Raw genomic sequence first — 25,045 nt, 5'->3', positions numbered from 1 at the left:
AGAATTCTGATTTTTCTAGGCCGCATTTATTGGCACAGAATTGAGTTTGGGACAGGTTGACCTGCATTGACTTCGGGTTGACTTCAGATTTGACTGCAGAATTGGACTGTTGTTGACCGAGCTGCTTGGAGGACGTTTTGGGGCAGTTTTGACCACCGTTGACTTTCTAGTTAGGGCTGCATTGACTGCTGATTTTGCAGATCTGTTTTGGGCTTGTACTTATGATATTTGTACTCTCTCTCTCTGCTGAAATCTTGAAGAATAATAAGAATATTTGATCAAAGGGTTTCCCCACATTGGGGTTTGTCCCTGGCATTTTCCACATCTTGTGTCCTCTTGTCTTGGCTTGTTTTCTTCATATGATTTTATGTTCTAACTACATTTACTGTCAATGTTTATAAGTTAATGTGATTGCTACTAGATATAATTGGAAATTGTCATTGGGCTGCTAAAGGAACATTGAAGTAAATTGTGCTCAAGCATAAAACATACCATTGTTATCTAAAATTAACAAAATGTAACAATACTATGTTAATGCAACATTGGGTCCATAGATGAAAACTTCAGATCTGAAGAGCATTGCTATTTCTGTTGAGAAATCTAGGGGCAGCTAGATTAGGTGATTTCACTTACTTTGATAATTGCTTGTGATGTTCTTTCACTTAACTTGATGTACTTGTTATTAGCTTCTTTTTCACTTGATTATTATTATGTTTTTATCATCAAACAGCTACCAAACAATGAAGATCAAAGAGACAAGAGGACACAAAATGTAGGCTGCTAGCCAAGGCCAAAACCTCTCCTCTTGAGAGGAAAACCCACAAGAATTCTTCTCTTCTTATAGAATATTCCGATGTCAAATTCAAAAACCTATGACCCTTCACAAAGACCCCTCCAAGACCAAGTCAAACTGCTCCTTGATGAACTTCCTTCAACCCAAGTCAAACTTGCCTCATAGCAGATACAACTTCTCCTTTGACCAATATTTTGGACCTACAACTTCTTGACTGCAACTCGGCCTTACTGTAGAAACCCTAGGCCACACATGTGAGTGAGAATATGGTGAAATAGTCCTTTCTTCTTCGCTTAGTGGGTTGCTTCTTCTTCAATAACTCGGCTACCTTGATCCTTGGCTTCCAGATTTCAGCTTCTTTAAGTAGCTCTGCAATTTGGCCTTCCTGCAAAAAATAGATGCCCTAATTCGTCTTCGCACGGTAAGAGTGATTCTTCTCCAAAACAGACCTTAAAAAATTTGTTTCTTCTGTTTTGGTGTCTCCTCCTTCACCGCTCTTGTTCTTGGTCTTTTTCTTGCGCTTCAACGAGCTGATTCTGTGTCCTCCCAATGAGGTCGACTATCTTGTATAAGCTTCATGTGGATGTCGAATAGCCCCTTAGGAGACTGACTTGTTGCTGCCTGTGGACTGACATGTTCGACTGTTAGGCCGACTTGTTTTGGAGGGTCTTATGATACTTCTTAACTTACAATATTGTTCTTGACATGATACAATATGCTCAATAGGGCCTTTACATACGACAATGACATCTTTGACTTATAAATATGACCTTTTTCTCTAACACCCTCAAACCTTCCATAATGGTCATTTTACAAGATCTTCAAAATCGTGGCTGGAAACGAACTATATTAGACAAGGTTGATGAAATTAGTCACCAGCCTTTTGTCTGACCATTGACTCACCAACCAGATGAGAACTAATGTTGGCTGAACAGTTAATGTTTCCACCATTGACATAGAACTTAGCTTGTTCCCTGAACTCACCTCGGTCCTCATCCATATCTTTGTTGTCCAACATATCAAATTTTTGCATTTGCTTCTCTAAGAAAGCACCATCTTGTTTTATCAGTTCATCTTCACCCTCCTTGAGAGACTTCTTTGCTCTTCATCTTCACTCTCCCTACGGTTCTTCTTCATATGGATTAAAGCAAATAATGCCTAATAAACCTGCTGTTTGCTTACCTTCTCTTCTTCACTGATTTGGACTTGTTTCAGCAGCAACATCTTCTAAGTCTTCATTTCTCGAAATCTATCTCACTTGACACTTCTCTACCCTAGGCATTTTTGTGGAATTATGAGTAAAATTACAGCCATCCTTCATTTGAACCAATCCCGCATTCTCAACTTCTATCAACAAATATAAGCCCTATTCTTCCACACACATAGCAACCATCTTTTTGCTACTCTTATCAACAATAGAACATTTATTATTGCTGAAACTTATATCTTTATATTACTTATTAGAACAACAACTACAAAAAATCTCCAAACAGGGAACATAATAAGCATCTTTAATCCTGTAACCTCGTATTCTTTTCCACCATACAACGGAACACAATCAATATTAAATTTATGCTATACAAAGTCAAGGTAACAATCAATAATGTTAGTAAAATGCCTAGATGCCCCTGAACTAACATTCCAATCAACCTCACAACTCTTTGAATCCCTTCTTCCAAACATGAAAACATAAAACTCCTCATGTTCAACGACATTAGCATGCTTCTTTTCGTATTGATCATCAGAAGAATGCTATGGGTTGTGCTTTTCATCCCACAACCCTTCTTATAAACTCTGCTTATATGCCCTAATTTGCCAAAATAAACTCTTTAATATGTTTACTTCCCTTTGTCTTAAATTTTGTTGCAAGTGATACCACAAAAGCGTCATTAACATTGCTATTCCCACACTTTTTTTCCCATCTATCTTCCAGTGAGAGTTTTGTGGTCAGTGGCTCAAATGACAGGTCACATATCTTTATCAGAAAAAAGTAATGTTCCAGGTCTCAGTAAAATCTGCAGGAAGAAAGCAGATTTTTCAAATTTATAACCACCATATCTTCTTGTTCCATTATCCTTTCAATTGATTTCTAATATCCTTGATTTTTAACAAATGATCTTGCAAGGAGTCAAATTCCTACATTTAATTGAGAATAACATTTTTTTAGGAAAAACACTCTACCTTTGTAAGAGGCTTCATGCATCTACTATTTTCCCATATGACAAATGCACCAGTACCATATTGAACATCAAGAAGTATCTCATTGATTACCAAGAGCTTGATCTGCTTCACAACCTCTAGATTCTTCACATCATACTCCAATTAGGCATCCACATCAGTCTTGCTCCACATTTCTTGTCCCAATACAAGTTCGTCCAAACATCTCTAATTCAAATATGGGAAGCATCGTTTGCAGTCATAATTTAAAAATTATAACCATTAAACTTTTATCTTTTTGCCCAGCATCATATGAGCTGAACTAGACATTGTTAAGGTTTTAATGACACCAAACAAATCCGATTTCACTGTTGCTGATCCTGTCTCATACAGAAACACAGTCTAAATCCAAGCCTTAAACTAATTTTTTTAAGTTCTAAATACAAATAAAAACACCTTCATCAGAATTACTGTCAATACAAGGAATCATAAAACTTACTGGTATTAATTTCCAAGCATAGACCTTCTCAATCATTCTCCAACTTGACCCAATTATCTTCCTTGCCCTATGTGCTTGTAGGTTCGTTTGCACCCATAGTAGAACAATTTGTAAAAGGGTGGCTCCTCAAATTCCCACAAACCAATGGCAGCTCCATCTTCCATATTACATTTAGAATGGTATCTTCACTTTAAAAAATAATCCTGACAGCTTCAAGCTTCATAACAACTTCACTTTCATTCTTTGAGTACAACCTTACATAGCAGCTTACCAAACCGTCTCAGTGGCTCCTTTCAAAAAAGATTATTGCTGACTACATCTTCTGGTAGACAGCAAGCCATACTCTTGTCCATGGTCTCACAAATTCTTTAAATTCGTCACCTTCTTCAACAACTCCAATTCCTCAACAACTTCTTTTGTCAGATGTTGACTCGTTATTCACACACTAGTAAGCCCTTTTCCAATATTTACCAAGTGGCAGCAATCTTTTTTGAATTGTTCATTGTCAAATCCCACAATGGGTATGGCACTGGCTCCTCGAACCTTGAATCTATTTGCAAAGTGTGACAGCGACACCTTCTATATTCCTGAATGACAGCCACAAATTCATTTGCTCAGTGACTCACACGACGGCTACCAATCACAAGAGCCAATAGACACTTCCTTTCTCTGATACGAGTATCTCCTTTACAACTGCAAATCGCCCCATACACTAACCCCTCTAGCAGCCCAATTCACCATCGGTTTTTTAATTAAAAAATATACCTCTACACACACTCAGCACCATCTCTCATCCATTTCCTTAGTCCCTCCGTCCAATCACAGCAATCCCTCAGACCAATCACCCACTTCCTCGGTGTGTACTCAATTTGCTTTCGATGCCATGTTGTTTTACATACACACATGAACATGAATAATAATGGGAAAGAATGGATTTGTTCAATGTCTCATTTCATAGTACTATAGTACGAAAAATGTCTCAATTCATAGTGAAAACAAAAAGCATGTTACATAGTGGGAAACTGCCTTATTAGTATATCACTTGATTAATAGGAAAATGCCTAGTTACTATATCAGTTCATTAATGAAAATTTATTATGTCTCGTATCCCCTCCGCACCCACCTTATACCACCTCTTCTCTGCACTATCACTTAGGAAAGCAGCCTGAGCTTTGAGTACCAACAGAGCAGCTGATGAGGATGGGTTTCAGGTCAAATTCCTCAAGCATGGCTTTCAGTCACTTGAGTCATATATTGCAAATCTTTTTAACCATGTGGTTTGTTCAGGATTCTCCCCCTCCTGGACAAGACACATCATCCATCCGATCCACAAATCTAGAAGCAGTGCTAATCCAAATAACTATAGAACTATCATGGTGGGCCACAGATTCTCCAAGTTTTATGCCACATTTCTACACCAATGGCTTTTTGAGGAACTGGGAAATCGATATATCAGAGCTATAGGACAAGCAAGATTCCGCACAAAGTACCATACAACTGATCACATCTTCACCCTCAGAGCCATCACTATGGAGGCTCACCATCACTCTTCGCGGGTTTACAGTTGCTTTGTTGATTTTCAGAAAGCTTTTGACAAGGTGCCAAGGGAGGCATTATTCCAAAGACTCCACGACATTGGCATATATAAGAGACCCTCTTAACTGTTATCATGAGACTCTATGAGTCAGCGTTGGGGCGACTCAAGATGACCCATGGTCTTTCAGACTTCATTCAAAGTACCATTGGGGTGAAGCAAGGGTGTCCCCTCTCTCATACTCTCCTTGGAATTTATATTTATGAGATCAAGTCTTTTTCCTCCATGAGCACATAAAAGAGGGTGTAGACTACCTACTACGCCATGTTTTGATCTCCTTTCTCCTCTTTCCTGATGACTTGGTCTTGTTGGCATCTACTCTTGAGGAATTACAAAGACAAATTGACACGTTGGCCAATTTCTGTGACCTTCAATGATTGAAGGTCAACCTGGGTAAAACCAAGGTTTTGATCTTCAATGCCTCAAAGAACTTTGTTGCATACCTACACTTCTACTACGGCGGGTCAAAGATTTAGATCACCACATCTTACACCTACTTGGGGGTACTATTCACAGGGCCCATATTTGGTATGTGGTAGGCACTCCAACTTTGACTTAGTAAAGGTTACGGCTTGTTGGGCCTCATCAAGTGATAGTGCTTCCAAGCATAGTTTCAGGACATCTCATCCAAGCTCCACCTCATGGAGGCCATTATCAGTGATCCAGATTTAAGCAGGAACGCAACAAATTACAGAGATAACCATATACACAAAGATGCAGCGGAAATAATACTTCATTTCTTTAATGGAAAATACTGACATATGCTTACAAACAGAAATGGCAATAAACTAACTAGGGCGATGGTAGCTTATCTCTGAGAAGAGATGTGATGGCTACATGCCTCTGAACTGTTCTGAACTGTATTACAATGAGGCTCGAAGGCCTATTTATTGTTGAGAAACAATGGAAAACCCTTCACATACCGAAACCTAACCCTAGAAGATGAAACGCCAAATTGTGGGCCCCGTTTGGGTAAATTGGTACATCAATTTCCCAGGGTCGTAACTTTGGCATACGATCTCCGTTTGACGCGTACGATAGCTCGTTAGAAAGATCTATCCGAGTACTACCACTTTGGGAGGCAACATAGGGCTCAGTCGCCCCAGAATTCCAAAAAAACGTCGTTTAGGGCCTCAAAACGGCTCCGGAAGTTCAGGACCCGAAAAACTGCTAAAAATAGTAAACTGTGCTACAATTAAGGAAACTGAAAATGCTGAGAAAGACAATGGTGGGGGTCCAGGTGGACCTGGCAGGTGGCCACCAATATCCACCTGGATCATTCCTCCCCCCTTAGGAAGCAATGGTCCCCATTGCGTTGAGCTCCTCCATGAGATGAGGAAACCTCTGCTGAACTTGTTCCCTGGTGAGCCACTTGCCCTGCTGAAGGAGTTGGCCTGCTTTGACAACTCGATACAGTTGGATATGCTGTTGGCGAGTGTTCTTGATCTGTGTGTCCATGATCCGATCAGTTGCAGCTTGTTCCATGCAATCTGGATTTAATTCTGTGGGTTTGAGCTGTTCTGCAATGTCGGATGTGTCTAGCAATGGTGGAAAGTATGGCCGAAGGCGGTCCACATTGAACACTGGGTGCAGGCCAAGGAATGGGGGAATGCTGAGCTCAAATGCATTGTCTCCCATAGCCTTAGTAATGGTGTAAGGACCATATCGAAGTGGTCTCAATTTCCGATAGGCTCCAGTAAGGCGTTCCTTTTGCAAATGCAACCAGACTTTGTCGCCCACCTGAAACTTGTGTGGCACCCGGTGTTGATCATGTCGCTGCTTGTACTTGGCCTTTGATTTCTCAAGAATGTCATGGACCTGCTGGCGAATATGTTGGATGCGCTCAATGAAGCTGGTGGCCTTATCTGTTTCGGACTGGACATGAGCTGAATTCATGTGAGTAGCTGCAAGTGGCATGGCCACATCAATGGGGCATAGTGGCTGGAATCCTAAACCCACCTGAAAAGGGCTATGGCCAGTGGAGCTGTGAAGAGCTCGGTTGTAGCTGTGCTGAACATAGGGGAGGCTCTCGTCCCATGTGCGTGGATGCTTTGAGTTATACATGCGCAGAATGTGCACAATCATCCTGTTGACAACCTCTGTCTGGCCATCAGTTTGAGGATGGAAGGTTGTGGACTTCGTGAGTTTGGTGTCCAGCATTGACCAGAGACTGGACCAAAATGTGCTGAGAAACCGACTGTCCCGATCTGAGATGATAGACTGTGGGATCCCAAAGTGCACCCACACTCGTTCAAAGAAGAGTTTAGCAGTGGCTTCTGCTGTGATATTCTTCTTGCAGGCCATCATAATGGCCATCTTTGATAACCTATCGACGACCACAAAAACACAGTCATTTCCATGCTTAGTGGAAGGAAGGCCTGACATGTAATCCATGGAGATGGATTCCCAAGGTCGACTAGGGGTAGGCAACGGGGTATAGAGGCCTTGCTTCTTAATGGTCGGTTTGGCAATGGCACAGGCAGTACATGATCGGATGTACTTCCCAACATCCTGTCGAAGATTCGGCCAATAGAAATAGTTTTGCAGTACTGCCACTGTTTTCTCGACCCCGAAATGCCCAGCAGCCCGACTGTAGTGTGCTTCCCAAATCATCTTGGCACGCTCGCTTGAAGGAACACAAAGGTGACCGAGGTGGCATAATAGGGCATCCTAGAGGTGAAAATCTGCAACCTGCCGACCCTCCAAGAGTGTCTGGTATGTGTGGCCGAATTCTGGGTCGCTTTTGTAGAGAAGTGGCCAATCAGAAGTCTCGTGCCCGCAAGAGTTGAGCACGGTGGTTAGCGCCATGATCGGTGGTCGACTGAGGCAATCTGCAACATTATTGGTGCTGCCCTTTTTATACTTGATATTCAAGTGAAACTGTTGCAGGTATGTAGACCACTTCTGATGGCGATCATTCTGCAATTTCCCTTGGGTCTGTATGAATTGCAGAGGTCGGTGGTCTGTGTGGATGACCGTTTCCTTCCCCAAAATGTAATGCTTCCATTGTCGGCAGGCCTGTACAATGGAATACATCTCTTTATCATAAGTGGGGTACTTCCGGACTGTGTCTGAAAGTGTTTCACTGTGATATGCCACTGGATGTCCATGTTGAGTAAGGACTGCCCCAATAGCATAGTCAGAGGCATCTGTCTCGACCTCAAATGGTTGTTGTAAATCTGGTAACGCGAGCACTGGTGCCGTGCAGAGGCGATCCTTCAACTCCCTGAATGCCTTCTGTTGAGATTCAGACCAAAAAATTTTGCTTTCGCCCCGCCCTTGGTGACTTGACTCAAGGGCCAAGAAATATGAGAAAATCCCAACACAAACCTGCGGTAGAAGTTGGCAAGACCTAGAAAGCTGCGGAGCTCTGTTAGAGTGGTTGGAGAGGGCCAATCCCGAATGACTTGGACCTTGGCTGGATCGACATGCACCCCCTGTTCATCAATGATGTATCCCAGATACTGGACCTCGGTCATGCCAAAAGTGCATTTCTCCAAATTGGCACATAGCTTGTGTTGCCGCAGTGTTTGGAGAACCTGTCGGATGTGGTGGAGGTGCTCTTCCCAACTCTGGCTGAAGATCAGAATGTCATCCAAGTATACTACTACAAAGGAGTTGGTGAATGGCCGCAAGATGTCATCCATTAGCCTCATAAAGGTTGCAGGAGCATTCGTCAATCCGAAAGGCATGACCAACCATTCGAAGAGGCCCTCCTTGGATTTGAAGGCAGTCTTCCACACATCTGAGGGTTCAATTGGTACCTGGTGATATCCTGACTTCAGATCGATCTTGCTGAAATATTTCGCCCCCTTTAGTTGGTCTAGGAGGTCATCAATCCGCGGGATCGGGTACCTATTACGGACAGTGATCTTGTTCAGCGCCCGATAGTCAATACAGAGTCTCCACGTCCCATCCTTCTTCTGTACCAACACTATCGGGCTCCCACAGGGCGAAGAACTCGGACGGATGTGACCTTTCTGTAGGAGCTCCTGAATCTGCCTCTTGATTTCATTGTTCTCCAGAACGGAGCGCCGATAAATTGGTCCATTGGGTAGCGGCGCACCTGGGGTCAGATCAATGGAGTGCTTGACTTGACAGTGCAGAGGAACCCCTGCCGGGGAGGTGAAGATGTCTTTGTACTCCTCCACAATCTTGTCCATTTGTAGCTGCCGTGCAGAGGGACCTCGTTTGGAGGCCGCGGCCACTGTCTTCTTCTTCCCTTGAGGGCGTATCATCAGGAAAACAAATTTCCTGGTTTTGGAAATGATCTTACTGCATTGTTTTGCAGTAATCAAAGAGATGGCGGCAGGTGGTGGTACCTCTGGTATCCTGAACAACTTATTTCCCAATGTAATAATAACAGCACGGGGCCTTGATTCATACACAGCATGTCGCTTCCACAAGTATGGTTGTCCTAGTAATACATCACAAACTTCAAGGGGAGCAATGTCACACAATACCTCATCCGTGAAGGGCTTGATGTTGTATGGAAGGCGACACTGCTGGCTCACGCGAAGATCTCGCCCTTGGTAAAGCCACCCAATGGTGTATGGTTGTGGATGTGCTGTGGTCGGTAAGCCCAACCGCTTCACGACCTCTGCCGAAATGAGGTTCTTTTGACTCCCGCTATCAACAATGAACTGTATCGGGGAGCCCTTGACCCACATCTGGGAGTGGAAGAGACGCTCCTCCTCCTCTGGATCTTCGGGTTCATTTTTCTGGATCTTTGCGGTAGCAACAGTGGCGCTGGGATCCGCATCAATGATCTGCTTCCCTTTTTCATACCCCTTATCGGGTTCTGACTCAGAGTCGGAACATGCATCTGATTCTGAAACCTTTAGCTCAGCCACCAGTGACTGTTTGGCCCGACACTCACTTGTGTTGTGAGTGGAGCTCTTATGGAACTCGCACCATTTTCCAGTGTCCTTTCTCGGCTTCGCGGCGTTGCTCTTTGCTTGCAGCTTCAGCTGGTTGTCTTGGGCTGTCCCGCCTTGGCTTTGTCCTTTGTTCTGTGGTTTAGGGGCACCTTTCCCCTGCTTTGGATTCGCAGATCCAAAGTCTCGCTTCTTTTGTTTAAACTTCTGCTCGACTTTGACGGCATACCGGTATGCTGCGCCGAGCGAGGGGATGTTTAGGAACTGTATTTCTTCCTGGATGTACTTGTGCAGGCAGCCACGGTATTTGAGTATCAAATGTTGCTCCGAATCCTTGATACCCAACTTTGTGCGAAGGGTATGGAAAAGATTGGTGAACTCCGGCACATCTTGGTCCCTTCCCTGCCGCAGCGTGGTCCACTTTATGTATTCATCCTCATAGCTTCCGACAGGGTAGTACTGCTCCTTGATGGCATCCCGGAACGAATCCCAGGTGGGTGCGGCTGAAAATAGTGAGCCAGTACTTTCATCCTTCTGCTCGCAGTAGGTTTCCCACCAGTCCTTGACGTGGGGGGCTGCTTTGAGAAGAGCAAAAACAATCTTTTCCCGACTCGAAAATTCATGAACAGAAAAATAACCCTCTAGCAGATTTAACCATTTATCTACGGCATCGGCGTCTATCTGACCCTCGAATATGGGGATTTCAAAATTAACTTGTACCTTAAAGGGTGTGGCGTTTCCAGAGGAGCTGCTGGAAGCCGATGCGCCGCTTCTGGGTAGCCGCTGAAGGATCTGCGCAAAGCTGTCCATCATCGCGTTCCGTTGTCGCTCGAGCGCTTCTTCGAGCAAGATTTTGATGGGATCTCCTGCCCCCTCGTCTTTCTTCTCGTCCGCCATGGGAGGCCGTCGGGATTTGCGAGGCTGGTCTTGCAAAGGTTCAACCAGTTCAAGCCCTAACTCCTTATATCCCGACCTTGTTGGGGACATGCAAAGAAAAACAGAGAAAAAGCAGACCGCTCTGATACCACTGATCCAGATTTAAGCAGGAACGCAACAAATTACAGAGATAACCATATACACAAAGATGCAGCGGAAATAATACTTCATTTCATTAATGGAAAATACTGACATATGCTTACAAACAGAAATGGCAATAAACTAGCTAGGGCGATGGTAGCTTATCTCTGAGAAGAGATGTGATGGCTACATGCCTCTGAACTGTTCTGAACTGTATTACAATGAGGCTCGAAGGCCTATTTATTGTTGAGAAACAATGGAAAACCCTTCACATACCGAAACCTAACCCTAGAAGATGAAACGCCAAATTGTGGGCCCCGTTTGGGTAAATTGGTACATCAATTTCCCGGGGTCGTAACTTTGGCATACGATCTCCGTTTGACGCGTACGATAGCTCGTTAGAAAGATCTATCCGAGTACTACCACTTTGGGAGACAACATAGGGCTCGGTCGCCCCAGAATTCCAAAAAAACGTCGTTTAGGGCCTCAAAACGGCTCCGGAAGTTCAGGACCCGAAAAACTGCTAAAAATAGTAAACTGTGCTACAATTAAGGAAACTGAAAATGCTGAGAAAGACAATGGTGGGGGTCCAGGTGGACCTGGCAGGTGGCCACCAATATCCACCTGGATCAATCAGACCCACAATCCTCTCTGTCTCCAAGATCTGGGGACCCAATTTCCAAAAGTCAAATTGGGCCATGATGGAGAAAGTCCAAACCATGCTTCTCTAGCATATCATCCGTTGCAAACACACAATTCTACAGCCCATTATTCAAGAAGTGTTTGGGGTTCACCCCTTTCACCTTGAGGTCATTTCCCACCTGATCCCTTTACTCCATAGAGTCAGGGCTTACAAGGATTCTACCACCGAGAGAAAGATAACCCTATCTTGCAATTTGTTCTTCGAAGGCCATACTTGATCTCTTTACTCCATAGGCTTACAATGATTCTACTACCAAAAGAAAGATAACCCTATCTTGCAATTCATTCTTCGAAGGCCATCGCTTTGGATGCCCTTAGGTCATGCTTGTGGATGATTCGTAGAGGCATCTCAGCTCCTTTAGTCGATGACCATCTCCCTAGAGTGCCTTCCTCCATTTAATTTCTCCCTTGACAGACCAACACATCTCTTACCAACTTGGTAGATACCAAATCGAGCCATCAAATACATTCAGGTCACTTGGACATCCCCCTCAATGAGCCTTGGCTCAAAAATGTTCTTCTACCTAGAGCATTTTTTGGAGTTGTGAGATGGCCTCATCGCCTGCCCCCTTATACTCGCAGGCACTGGATGCACTCACTCAGGATCCCACTGGGGCAACTTCAAGTTGGGTCTCATTGACTTCGGGTAGAGACGGATCACCGTATACCACGATCTAATAGGGTATCCCAGTTGTATCACCTATAGGAGCCAAACATCAAGATGCACTTCATTTTTCAATGCCCCATATACCGTGAGACCAAAGGACGATATCATTACCTATATAGAGAGTCCATAGGATCTCTCTACCTTCTTCCTATATCATGATTAGAGATGCCTAGCCCTCTTCATCAAGGAGCATTTAGACACAAATCTCAAATCCTGCATACCCTACCTCACTTGAGGACGATTCAGACAATCACATAATATTTTCAAGTTGATCCAATTGATCAAAGCACCAAGCGACGAGCTAAGTTCCAAGGTATTTCAGATAGTAAGGCAGTGAAACCTTGAGCGTCCCCTCAGCCACCCACCCCCCCCCCCGGCGCATGTTTTGGGAGGCCCACCAATACCCTCGATACCATTGTGGATGTGTCGAACATCACATCAATTCACCCACACCTAGAGCATCAAAGGGTTTAGTACCATATGATTCCCAAACATGGGCCCTTTACCCAACGAGTTCCTCCCCAACCCCAGCAAAGCGACTAGAGACTTATCCAAATCTTCTTTCCTTTGGCCTCGGATGTTAAGAGTGTCCCTCGCTCCAACAACTCCCGCCCCCAAATCATGCAACCAAACTCCTCGTTGGATCCAAAGGACTCTAATAGCGAACTAGTACCATTGTCGCCCCACTCGCCATCGACTTTCAAACTCAAGCACTCTTGACATCATCGAACTCCAGCCCTAGACTTATCCACTTAGCCTTTCTACATGATTGGGTTATATACATGTATAGGAGGCTGTCCTATTATTCTATCCTTCTTTACTTCATTTTATCCTAGATTTAGCTTTGGCATTTTCTAGGAGTTGTGTTTGCATTCCCGCATTGTACTCGTACTGGTTGTATCCTTCAGTCTCGTTGACCTATTTATGGTCATTTGTTGGACATTAATAAAATTATCTTAACTTATACATGGGTGCACATACTCCTCAACATTATAAATGACATGTAAATGTTTTCAACATTCCAAGGTGATAGTTGATACACACTAAAATGTCCTGCTGTGCTAGCATTGATATCCTAAAGTTGTTGACTGTGATAATAAGCATTAATTTCAGCAAAAGCGAACCTAAAAACGAGGATGAGACAAAAATAAAATTGTGAACAGCCAATTCCAGCATACACTCAGCAAACACCTCAACAAGGGCAGCCTGAGGTTTGTTGTTATTGAAGAAAATAAAACATGTATCCTGTGTTTCGGCCCTGAATTTTGAGGAAGAAGATTTGAAGAGTGTCTGTTAGGGCACAAATCCATAACAGGGATAACCCAGAAACTCTACAATCACACTGAGATATAACCTGCTAATGGCCTATAGACAGACTGTATAAGGTGCCATACACAGCACAGGCAACCAGAGCCATGGTTCAGCAGTATCATCCAAAACAGAGGACCTGAAGTGCTGTTTTCTGATAGCAAAAGTACCCTATAATCTAGGGAAACAATGAAGTTTGAAAACCACACTAGGCAGTTCAGAAGCTATAAATGCCAAAACAGATTGGAATGTAATAAACCCCAATTTGAGTAAAGATTAGCAATAATACAGACGCTCATATGCAAACAAAATGAAACCTCAGATTAGGCATGGAGCCTGCTCACAGCTCACCACATTGCAGACAAGGTCATTTTTTATCTTTATTCTACAAGGAAAAATATTTATTTCCAAGCTGTAAAGGCATGGCATTCAAAAAGACACGTTTTATCACAATTATTATAACAAAGTACTTATCCCAAAGCTCAAGAACAGAAAACCCATTAAAGAAAATTCCAGTTATCCTCATAGTTTGTGAAGCAAGGAAGGAAAAAATTGATAATGAAACCGATAAAAATCAATTCAGAATACCTATTTTAATTAGATGCTAAGAGTCCCCAAAAAGAGGATACTAAAGAACGATTAACTAGTTGATTGACTGGATAGAGGAATCCAGCCTAACTCCCCCTTAAAAGAAAAAGGGTGATGGCAATCTGATGGAAGTGACAGATTGTCTACAGAATCCAAGTGGAGATCTTCCTTCAAAATTAGAGTTATGCTAGTCAGAGATGGACACTGGGAAGCTCCTGGACATGAAGAGAAGCTCAAGATACGACATGTAACTGCAGATGGTTACTTAGGTGCCTCGGAGTGGGAGGTAGACCCATACACTGTCTTCAAATTTGTAGTCGCCTTGTATTAATTCTTTGTAAACTTCTTTTAAAATTTATTGAGGGAGGCGCTAAAATCTGAGAAATATCATGTTCATGTTAAAGGAGGGTCTTGCAGTATTAATACTCCAGTAATATATAGGATTAATAATTATTTATATAAGGAATACTTTATATGTGAAATGTGAACAATGTAACATTTAGATGAAATGGTTGGTGGTTAGGTGGTTAAACTGCCATAACCACTTAAGGTTAGTTAAATATGAAGTGTGAGACATGCATGGCAGCAGCATTCATGGTAATTTCTATTCTTATTTTGAAACTTTATCTCTCCAGCATTGTCTCAGTGAATGTTTTAAACAAAATTTAGTTGAATTGTACAAATCAAACACTACTAGAGGAAAACATCACCTACAGTTATGCATCTACCTAGCAACATGGACTCGGGTTAAAAATCTAGTCTTCATTACACTTGAGCAAAATAAGACAGCAAGATTGTCCCTAAATACGGAGAACATGGCAAAAAACATGAAAGGAAAGGACTTATCCTTAAACATCCATGATCACTTGTTACAAAAAAAAACTAAAAGCCTTTATACTGTACTGCAATACAACTAACAAAAACAAACAAAATAATCCCAGTAAAACATAAAGGGATAAATAATGCAAACACATAGAAGAAATGCAAGCAACCAGAACTGCAATAATGAGTCCTTGTGTGCACAAAGGAGTACAGGTAGACCCTGCTTATAAAATGGATGACATACTTTCATGGAAATAATGAACAGAAGTAGACTCCATTTAACCTAACAAGCTGCATAATTAACAAACACAAATAGACTTCTAGATTAGTGGGATGATGAAAACTCACCTGAGTAGCAATAGCCTGCCCAACTGTATACTCTGTCTCTGTTTTGAATTGCCTCCATATAGACTTACATTGCACTGGTGTAATTAATGTATCAGAAGGAGAAACCTGCAAACACCAAGAATTATATAAAAACAGTAAGTAAATAAACTTAAAAATAATAAATTAAATACACACACATGCCATTAAAGATAATGAATTAGAAAAACAAAGAGGAAACAATTAGATAACTGAACTATGTTATCCACATGAAACATACCTCCTCCCAAGTGCTTGACGCTAGTGGGCTCACTATAGCAGAGACACTTCTCTCTTGGATGGCACTAGATCCATCACCATTATCTAGTAGGGCAGACGACAACACAGATTCAATTTTATCCGTTTTATCTTCTGATTTATCTGTTTTTTCTTCCAAACGTAAGGCAGCCATGACAGCAAGCAGCTTCAAAGACTGCAAACAGAGACAAGAAGAAACTTCATGGTAATGATATTCACAGGATGCATACAAGGTTTTGTTCAAAACCATTTACTAATAATAGGCATCCAATAACAATACCCTGGAACGAGCATCTTTTGTAATAGCTCGGATGTTTTCTTTCCCAGTCCAAACCCTTGGCATTGAATCAGAATCGTGACTAAACAAACTTGAAAACCTGAAAACATGTCAATAATTAACTAGTCAGCTCTACCAGAATTACAGAGCCACTATGAGGAGGAGATTAATAAGAAACCTGAATTACCTCTCCTTCATCCGGATCAACACTTGCCCAGCTTCTTCCCTAGCCTTTTTCTCAACCACACTTCTTGCATACTCTTTCAAGTTCTCAACCATCTTATTAGCAGTCTTCTCATCAATTTCAAACCCACTTATGGAAGATGAAAAATCCGATATTGCTGAGTCGGTCTCACGTTTCAATATCTTCCTGATTGATGGCCAAGTGTCTCGTGAACCAGCATCAAGGAGAGATGCAACTGGCTCAGAAAGTGCTTCACTAAGGCGCTTCTGCAAAACCAAAAATAAATAGCCAATAAATATAAAGTTTTCTACCCTACAAATAATAGCAGGCACAAATTTTGCTAAGGGCCACTGTCTTTTAAGAATATCACCTAAGCAATGTTATCAGGACTGGACCAAACCAGTCTGAACTGGTCAGTCCAACTGGTTTTAGGCTAAAACCAGTTCGGACGAGTGACCTGAACCGTTTTTGGCAGCCTTTTTCACTGAACCAACAGATTCGGTTTTGTACATTTCTGCCAAGGACCCTTTGAATGCAATTTTTTTCAAAAAACAATAATTTATGACAGGGGAAGCCTAGTATTTGACCATATTGCTCTACTAAGGCTATGCAATTCATGGTAATGTTAAATTCTTAAATTAAAATTTAAAAGTGACATCTTTTACTTAAATTTTTAACACTACCATGAAAGGACTAAGGATGTTTGAGAGTGGTTCTGACCTCATTGGATTTCATATGAAGAAAGTAGAATTTTAGATCTCACTCAAAATCCAGCAGACTTAACATTTTTCCAGGATTTCAAGATTGGGGAGATTGCAACGCTCCATTGGATTTTGTCATGTACGAAGGTATGGAACTAGTAATTAATCAAGTGCACCAAGCCCTCTATGTATCTTGATGTTAGTGGCATTGGTTGTTGAACTCCTCTATCATGAGCCTACTAAAAAAAGTACCCATCACTCAAACGAAATTTTGATTTGACATGTTATGCTTTTTCTATCTTATTTTAATGCTTAGAAGGTGATATTGATGACAAAGATCCCAATATAGACAATGATTTTGATAATATGTACGTATTTGTTGTAGCATGATTTTTTTTGGATGCTAGAGGCATACAGAACTTGTTTGTTGATGTATTTTCAGTTTAGAGATGGATTGCACTCGGTGCTCTTTCGGTTATGTGCACCCTTACATGCTATATAAAATAGAACTTCTGTTTATTTCTGTATAAATGGTTTGGATTCATATGGATGCACATGAATATATATGTTTTTCTTTAAAATTTGAATATTTTACATGTTTTTGGTTCATTGCCTTTTTGGTCCGGTATTTTACATGTTCTGGTCCGGTTCTGACCAGTTCCCAGTCTGGCGGGTCTAACGATTCGATGATCGGTCCAGTTCTGATAACATTGCACCTAAGTGCTAGATATAAAATGTATTTGTTGTTACTGCTAGCAATAAGATTGTAATTCTACCTCGAATTGTGCTGAAATTTCTGACAGCTTCGTGGCACGAACCGAAGCCGCATGGTTGTCAATATCACGGCGTAATTTTTCTCTGGTTTTCAATGAGTCCCAGGTTGCTTGCTGAACAGTTGCATCTGAAATTTACAATTAAGTGTCAAGATCCCACAAACTGCACCATCAGTTTACAATGTGACCTTTGAGGAATGGAAAGAAAGTAAAATAGGAATATGTAACTCAAAAATTAAGAACATTAATTAAAAAAATGTCAGATCACATCCACATTAAACTCCAATATAGAGGAAAACTCATTTCATGCCAACAGAGTTAGACAATTTGACAGTTTATATGGGAAATTAAAATCTTGCGTTCAACCAAAGTTATGTATGCTGGCTTCACATAATCAATTATGGCAACATGTTGCATAAAACCAATGGCATATCATGAAAAACGTCCAAATGGCAATCAGATTAACAGGGCCAACAGCTGGTCATAATGAATCCACCATAGACAAATTGTGCACAAGAAAAAGGAAATGGTGCAGATAAGGGCTGGCATATATGCACCAAAGCCAACAGATCACCATTGTTATAACTTGTTAAATATGAACAGAACAGTGCTATTAAGGCTCCTCTAATGAAATATAAACTGAATAGTAATATTAAGGCTCCCTTGTGAAATCTCCATTGAAAGTAGAAGAGCTCCTTATAAAGCCAATAGACCTAGCTATTGAGAGTCTATGATAATGTAGAAGACCAAATTTCCAAACATCCATACCTGCACATCCTTGATCGAATTCTGCCAAAGAAGTTTCCATACAATCACGAACAGCCCCTGCAAATGCTTCTCCTATCTTAAGAGCCTGCTCAAGCTGCTCCTTAAACATATTTAAAGCTTTAGCACGGAGGTGTCCCAGCATCGCCTGATAAGCAGGATAGACAAGCTACAAAAGTATATAATATTTTAAAGTTAATTTACGTGCAGAAGCATACACACAAAGGTGCATATCTGTAAAGCATATGTAAGTAATAACGCTCTATTAACTGGAATAAAGAAATTTAGGGTAAAAATTTTCAACATATAAGAAGCTTTCCAAACATTATGCACTTCATAATTACAGGAAAGAACCAAGGGCATTATCTTAAACTTACATCCAATGACTTGGACTCCAAATGCTGACGCTTGGTTGTTCTTACACTCTCATCAAAATAAACTGCTTCTGTGTCATAACTGCAAAAATAGTTGCATTATTCGAAAATTTAAATACTTGCAGTACATTACAGCAAAATTTTGTTAAGAGTTCAAAGAAAGGGATACAGGATTTGCGAAAATCTTGAAAATATAAATGCATATAGAAATCCTTCTGATATTCATCTTCAACTTTATCCTTTCCAATCACTTCCCTTTTTCAGCTTCCATTAGCATTTTTAGGACATGGCATGAGGGATATAGTGTTATGCCTGTTAGGTGGGCATCCTAAACGCCCGTGCTTTTAGTATTGAGTAATAACTTTCCTGAGTTTTCATGGACACATCACTTGGAACTCCATTCATTAGGTTGGATTGGGTTGCAGGCTTCAGAATATTTGAGTTGGATATCTTAACATCAATTTTGTTGAGGTTTAGATTAATAAAGCTATAACTGTTTTTAACGTTTGAAAATGGCAGCATCACATGGAAACTGTCATTAAACAGATGAACCAACAAGTATATATGATTGGGGTGTTTCTAGAATAGCCTAAAATACAACTGTTTTGCATGTAGAAGATTTTGAATGGCTTCACATTTTTGTCAAGTTTGCTTGAATGGCTGGAAACTGCCTAAACCAAGATAGTTTCCACTTCACGTTAAAAGCATAAGACAATAACAAAATTCTAGTAGCACCTAAACTCCCACAGTAGACTGAGATTGGTTTCATTATTTCATGGGTTGCATATGCTGGAAAAATTCACACAATCGGTATTTACAAAAATTACAATAGAGGGAAGGTCCCTCTTTCTCACCTCTATGGAGGAATATCTTTTTCTTCTCAGACCTAAGTGTTCCACCATATATTAAGAAGTTGTTAAACTGTTACAAAATGGCCCAAACAGAGGGGAGGCCCTGCAAAGAATTTGTTGATACCTTCCAGGATAACAATGTTTGGCCAACACTGTTATACATTGTTAAGACTTAAACTGGTGAAGCAATTCGCTGACAGAGAAATTGGGTATGAAACCATCATGCTGCTAAAAATTTTCATGTCTCGACTCTCAACTCTCCCTGTGCTTTTGCCTCTTTGCTTCAAGGTAGCAAGCTAATAAAAAGACCGTTTTTTTTCTGTCATGTAACATTTGGAGTTGTGTGTGGTGACTCTTGCATGGTTATGATGGTCCTCACTCCATGTAAGCAACAATGCTGCCTCACCTATTGAAAATAAAATATTGTAACATGACCCCAGAGAGTGTCAAATACTAGTCACCAAGGTATTAACCTCTTATGACTCTTGGGAATACGCCTCATGAAGCCCCATGGCCTTGGCTGCCAAAAAGCATCCTTCTCACACGGACTAGATGTTTGTTTTAATGTTGTGTGGTCTGTATTTGGCTGGTCCTTGGTGGAATATCTTGACTTTTAACCTAATTGTCTTTTTGTTTGGAGTTTACAGATTTTTTATTGGTAATATTTATGTCTGAAGGTTTTCCAAACTCATGGCCATGTTATGGTTAATATGTTGGGCATGTAGAGTCTGCAACACAACCTTAGATGGTTGTTGGTCTGCAGCATGCCTTATTCCACCACAATTTTGCTGGACTCACATGAACCCACCAAGGCCCGCCTTTCCCGAGTTCATTAGTTCTTCTTGTTGACTGTAGATATTTCCAATTTATTAATTGACCCTTTTCAGAACTAATTCATTTGACAAAATCAAATGGTTTCAAATGCCAGAAAACAATTAGGAAATAAACTGATATGTAAGTACAGAGATCTTGCCTCAGGACCTGAAAAGCATTCTAATAAGAGAGACTGACAAATAGGACCTGCAATGGATAGTTTACCAAGTTACCACATTTTTACAAGGACAATGTTATCAGTTAATTTGACTAGCATTCACATATTACTCTTCTAAGATCTTTGCAATATTTTTATTTAATAGCCTATATTTTTTAAAAATGGCACTTTGTGACCCTCCAAGAAACATGGGTCACCATAAAAGGGCAGACCATCTGCATTAAGATTGCACAGGCAATCCCCCGCAGCCACAACATTGTTAAAATCACTGTTAACATTTTACAAGCATTAACATATATGTAACAATTTCTTGAAAGTTGAAACAGCCATTTTTTGTTGCTTATCCTGCCAACATAATTTCATGCCTCCAGTGCAAGATTTGCAAGAGGAACAAGTGCATTCAACTCCTCTTTTGATTGACAATACTTCTGCAATAAAATTGGCCAAGAACCCAAAGTTCCATGATCGAACCAAGCCCATTAATACAAAATATCATCTAATTCAACATCATGTTGAGGCCAAGACAATCCACCTCTGACATTGTTCCACAAATGAGTAGATTGCAGACATCTTCACCAAAGTGCTTGGAAGGGAAAAGTTTGAAAGATTCGGAATGATGTTTGGACTCACCAACATCCCTTCAGATTAAGGGGGGAAATGTTGACACCTAATCTGAAAGGATTGGGAATATTGTAAATGTTGTAAATAGTTTCAGTTATGCATTAGAGAAAACCAAGAGACCTTGGAATTGGAATCCCAAGAGTCTCTCCACTCGTATATATTCATGATTTGGCTAATGCAATAAACAACAATTTCATTCAGAGTTACTCTTGGCCTGAAAATTATCAATGTCTAACCACTCATGGCACATTCTCCTAGGACACACTTCATTGAGTATTATATTATTTGTGGGTGGTTGAGGTGGTTACATGGCACACTTCTTTAGATTGAACCTCTCCTAGGTGCTCTCTCATCTTTATTGTATGGATATTCCAGCTACACTTGTCATCATTCAACCTTCATTGGAGAATGCCCTCACCTCTTTAACTGGGCATATATATTATTTTATTGGACATGGTTATGGGAGTCTTATGGAGGGGCGTGTAGCATACTTGGAGGGCCACACATTTGGATTTTGCATATATTTTCTTGGTCCATAACTATCTTTGAGCATATCCTTCGGCTTGAAGGATGCACTAGTGTAGCCACTCTAGCTCTACATGCAAATAAAACAAATATAATAGAAAGGATACTTACAGAACTTCATCAAATTCAAACTTGTTATTTCACAATATTTTTAGCCTTCATAATACACTAGTATAACTTTATAGCTTATCAAAGAATACTCTTTTTTGACATAAAAACAATCAGGATAGCATAATACCGTGCTACCACATCAATTCTCACTTGCTTGAAAGCAGAAATCCAGTAAGGTCGATTAAAACAGTAAAACTCCTAAAGAAATTGTTTTTGCTAGCAACGAGTGCCAGGTAACAGCCTTTAAGTACATGCATAATCATGTGTAAGAGAAAGATTAAAATGCATACGCAATAAGTGATACTACTAGTTATTTCAATTATCCCATAATTTATGTCATTCAAAGTTTGAGAATTGTTAAAGCTTACACAGGCTAAGCATGAGAAGCTAAATACTTTTATTTGAAAGATTGTGAACATCATACTATGTAAATTGTGTGCATCAAAATCCCCTAGTAGATAAAAAACTTACTCTGAAAAATACTTGTCTAGAATGGAACTTATTTTCTTCCCGAACCCTAGCACTGGACCAGATTGTACAGCTTCCTCTAGTTCTAGCCAATCCTGAGAATTATAAAATGAGTCAAATGAAAATATTACAAACAGTGAATCTCCAAACAAATTGAAACTGTGACCAAGTACCTCATCGGATTCCAATTTAGCAAGGCTTTCATTAGCAATCTCTTCACAGCGAACAGTCGCAACCATAACCTGTAAGTTGGAACATACATTTAAGACACTGTAATTGTTCCACAACATTAGAACCCTAAAAGCAACAGATGAAATTAATCAATCGTGCCAACACCCAAACCACGGAATAATAGTAAGAACCTTGTGAGCAGGCAAGTCAAGGTCTTTATTCTCTCTAATAATTTTCCAGATCTGTTGTGTACTGAATGGAAAACCTGAGGCAGGAACAACTGCCCTTCTGTCACCAGCAAGTCCGCCTGGTGCTATGGAGTTGAAAAACCGTTGTCTCAGCAACATTACCTGTAAAAAAGAAGAATTTCATGAAACTATTTGCAGAAAGGAACTCAACAAAAGAAAACTGTGGAATGCTTTTTAAGTATAATTCATCAGCAATGAAAACAATAGTGAATACAAAAATTTGTTTAAAAGACCAAAACCCGGTGACTGAACTGTGTATTACATGAATAACTAAATTGTTCTCTCTCATAATATTGACAGCCTTATCTCATTCATTGATGATGCCTCTCTTGAAAGTTTTAAATGTTAGCTGTTATGAAGTGCAATTGCCAGAATTCAGAAGCAAGTAAAAAACTGGCTTCTCTTACCCATCTTCTTCAAAGCATTGTATACTTACCAGGCACAACACATAGAAGACTAAAGTGACAATGTTTCATTCTATCAGCTAATAATAAATAGTAGTCATAAATAAAAGCCAGCAAGAAATTTGCTATTACGCCAATATTAAAGATGATGGAACAAATCTCCTTGAGTAAATAAAATCTGGGAAATTGGAATTTGAAAATGAATCTATATACAACATAAAAGTTACAATCAAATCGAAGATAGTTACTCCTCTCCCATACCGCTTATGGGGAGCGAAAATGGCGGGCGAACCAGAGGGAAGATTTTTTGAATGACAAAAATGGCGGTCGAACCAGAGGGAAGGAGTTTTGGCTGATGAAAATGGTGGGTGTCGGTATTTTACGGCCATGGAAAACAGACGGTCGGTTTTAAGTAAGCTAGGTTTTACGGGATCTGGAATACTCCTTTCAGAAGGTGTAGGAGGAACGTTTTACTGTATCACATCTCTTAATGGATTCTGGGCGTCGTGTAGAGCGGGAGAAGGAGCTTGATAATGAATCAGTGGACCTAGAACCAGCTCTCGAAGATCTTCTTGCTTATTGGGGTCATGAAGTCTCTGAGAAAAACCTGCAAATCTTTTTTCCAAAAAACGCAGAGGACCCTGTTCTGCCTGCAGAGAAAATGGAAGGAGGGGGGTCGGAAAAAATCGCACAGAAAAAAGGAAATGCATCAAACCCTTCTCCGATAAGGATGCCCCCCTGCCTGACGTGGTCCTCGTCCAGTGAAGAGGAAGGCGGGGATCCGAAAGGCTCCGGAGTAAAGGAACAAATGAGAAGAGTAGCCAATGCACCTGAGTTATTGGTTGATAGGGCGATTGGGAGGGTTTTTGAAGAAAACAGAGTCCCTGTCGCTAGACGCTCTGAGCTACATGAGACAGAGGAAACAAATGTTCATGGAAAGAATAATACAGGAGAGGGAGGAACTCAGACGGAGGACGTGGGAGGGAAGAGAAAGAAGAACAAACCAATCAGAAAAAAGGAGGAGCGGCCTAGTTGCGTGTTTGGAGTGGATATTAGTATAGATCAGGCAATGGAAGCCTCGGAAACCTTTTTAGTCGGCAGAGTTCGTGGCAGAAAGTTCTCGGTTGACTCCATCAAGGACTGGGCGCAGGCTGAATGGAAAGAAGCTCCGGGACAGCCAGTAGAGATCAAGAATCTGGTCAGAGGTTGGTTCTGCATTAGATTCGGCCAAAAGGAGCATGCAGAATGGGTGTTGGACAAGCATTGGAGTCTCGGAAAAAGGCCAATCCTATTCAGACGATGGACGCCCCTCTTTGATGCTCAGAAAGAAAAGATGGTGGAGTCACCAGTATGGGTCAAACTACCGGGTCTCCCCATGCAATTCTGGACGGACTCGGCCTTTACTTCGATGGGCAATACCCTGGGGAGGTTTCTAGATATTGATAGATCTTATCTTAGAACTCATGACTGGAGTGTCGCTCGTATACTGGTAAGCTTAAATCCCAGAGATGGTCTGGCGGATGCTATGAACCTGAAGTATAGAAGCCTAGAGTTCCTTCAGACCCTGGACTATGAAAACCTCCCTTTCAGATGCCATCGTTGTCACAAATACGGACATCTGGCTCGGGAGTGTCCTCTAGGTCACAGGCGCCGTCGAAGACAAAAGAGAAAAGGAAAAAACCTGGAGGTTAATCAGTGGTTGTCTTCCCAGAAAGAAGGGGCTCCATTAGAGGAGAACGGTCTACAGGCAGAAGTTCAGGGGTCGGATCCGGAGCAAGTGAAGGAAGCTGAACAGGAACAGCCTGGGTTTCTAGCAAGTGAGTCTGTCTCAACTCCGATGTCTCGCATGGGAACTGCAGCAGTTTCTGAAATGGCAGGGGTGACCCAGGCTAGCCCGCTTCAATACCCTCCCTTTTCCATATGCTCTTCTTTTGAT

At 41.1% G+C, this 25,045-nt stretch overlaps 1 protein-coding gene across 1 annotated transcript in view; it reads right to left on the bottom strand.

Moving 5' to 3' along the window:
• The window catches only part of LOC149186212 (protein ROOT HAIR DEFECTIVE 3-like), a 53,006-nt gene that overhangs the window by 6,720 nt on the left and 21,241 nt on the right, over positions 1 to 25,045 (bottom strand). Inside the window, exons 11-20 of the mRNA XM_089410927.1 lie at positions 22,649 to 22,807; positions 22,460 to 22,528; positions 22,290 to 22,381; positions 18,723 to 18,801; positions 18,349 to 18,514; positions 17,584 to 17,708; positions 16,110 to 16,372; positions 15,926 to 16,022; positions 15,629 to 15,820; positions 15,373 to 15,477 (exon numbers count right to left, since the gene is read on the bottom strand). Coding sequence (XP_089267053.1) covers positions 15,373 to 15,477; positions 15,629 to 15,820; positions 15,926 to 16,022; positions 16,110 to 16,372; positions 17,584 to 17,708; positions 18,349 to 18,514; positions 18,723 to 18,801; positions 22,290 to 22,381; positions 22,460 to 22,528; positions 22,649 to 22,807 — 1,347 coding nt within the window. The remainder of the gene's footprint in view (positions 1 to 15,372; positions 15,478 to 15,628; positions 15,821 to 15,925; positions 16,023 to 16,109; positions 16,373 to 17,583; positions 17,709 to 18,348; positions 18,515 to 18,722; positions 18,802 to 22,289; positions 22,382 to 22,459; positions 22,529 to 22,648; positions 22,808 to 25,045) is intronic.

This window comes from Pinus tabuliformis, chromosome 3_1 (assembly GCF_031772625.1).
Source record: "Pinus tabuliformis cultivar Carrire ecotype Pingquan chromosome 3_1, CPIR1, whole genome shotgun sequence".
Lineage (NCBI taxonomy): Eukaryota > Viridiplantae > Streptophyta > Pinopsida > Pinales > Pinaceae > Pinus > Pinus tabuliformis.
Note: the sequence above shows the minus strand (reverse complement) of the source record. Positions and strands in the feature narration are given on the sequence as shown.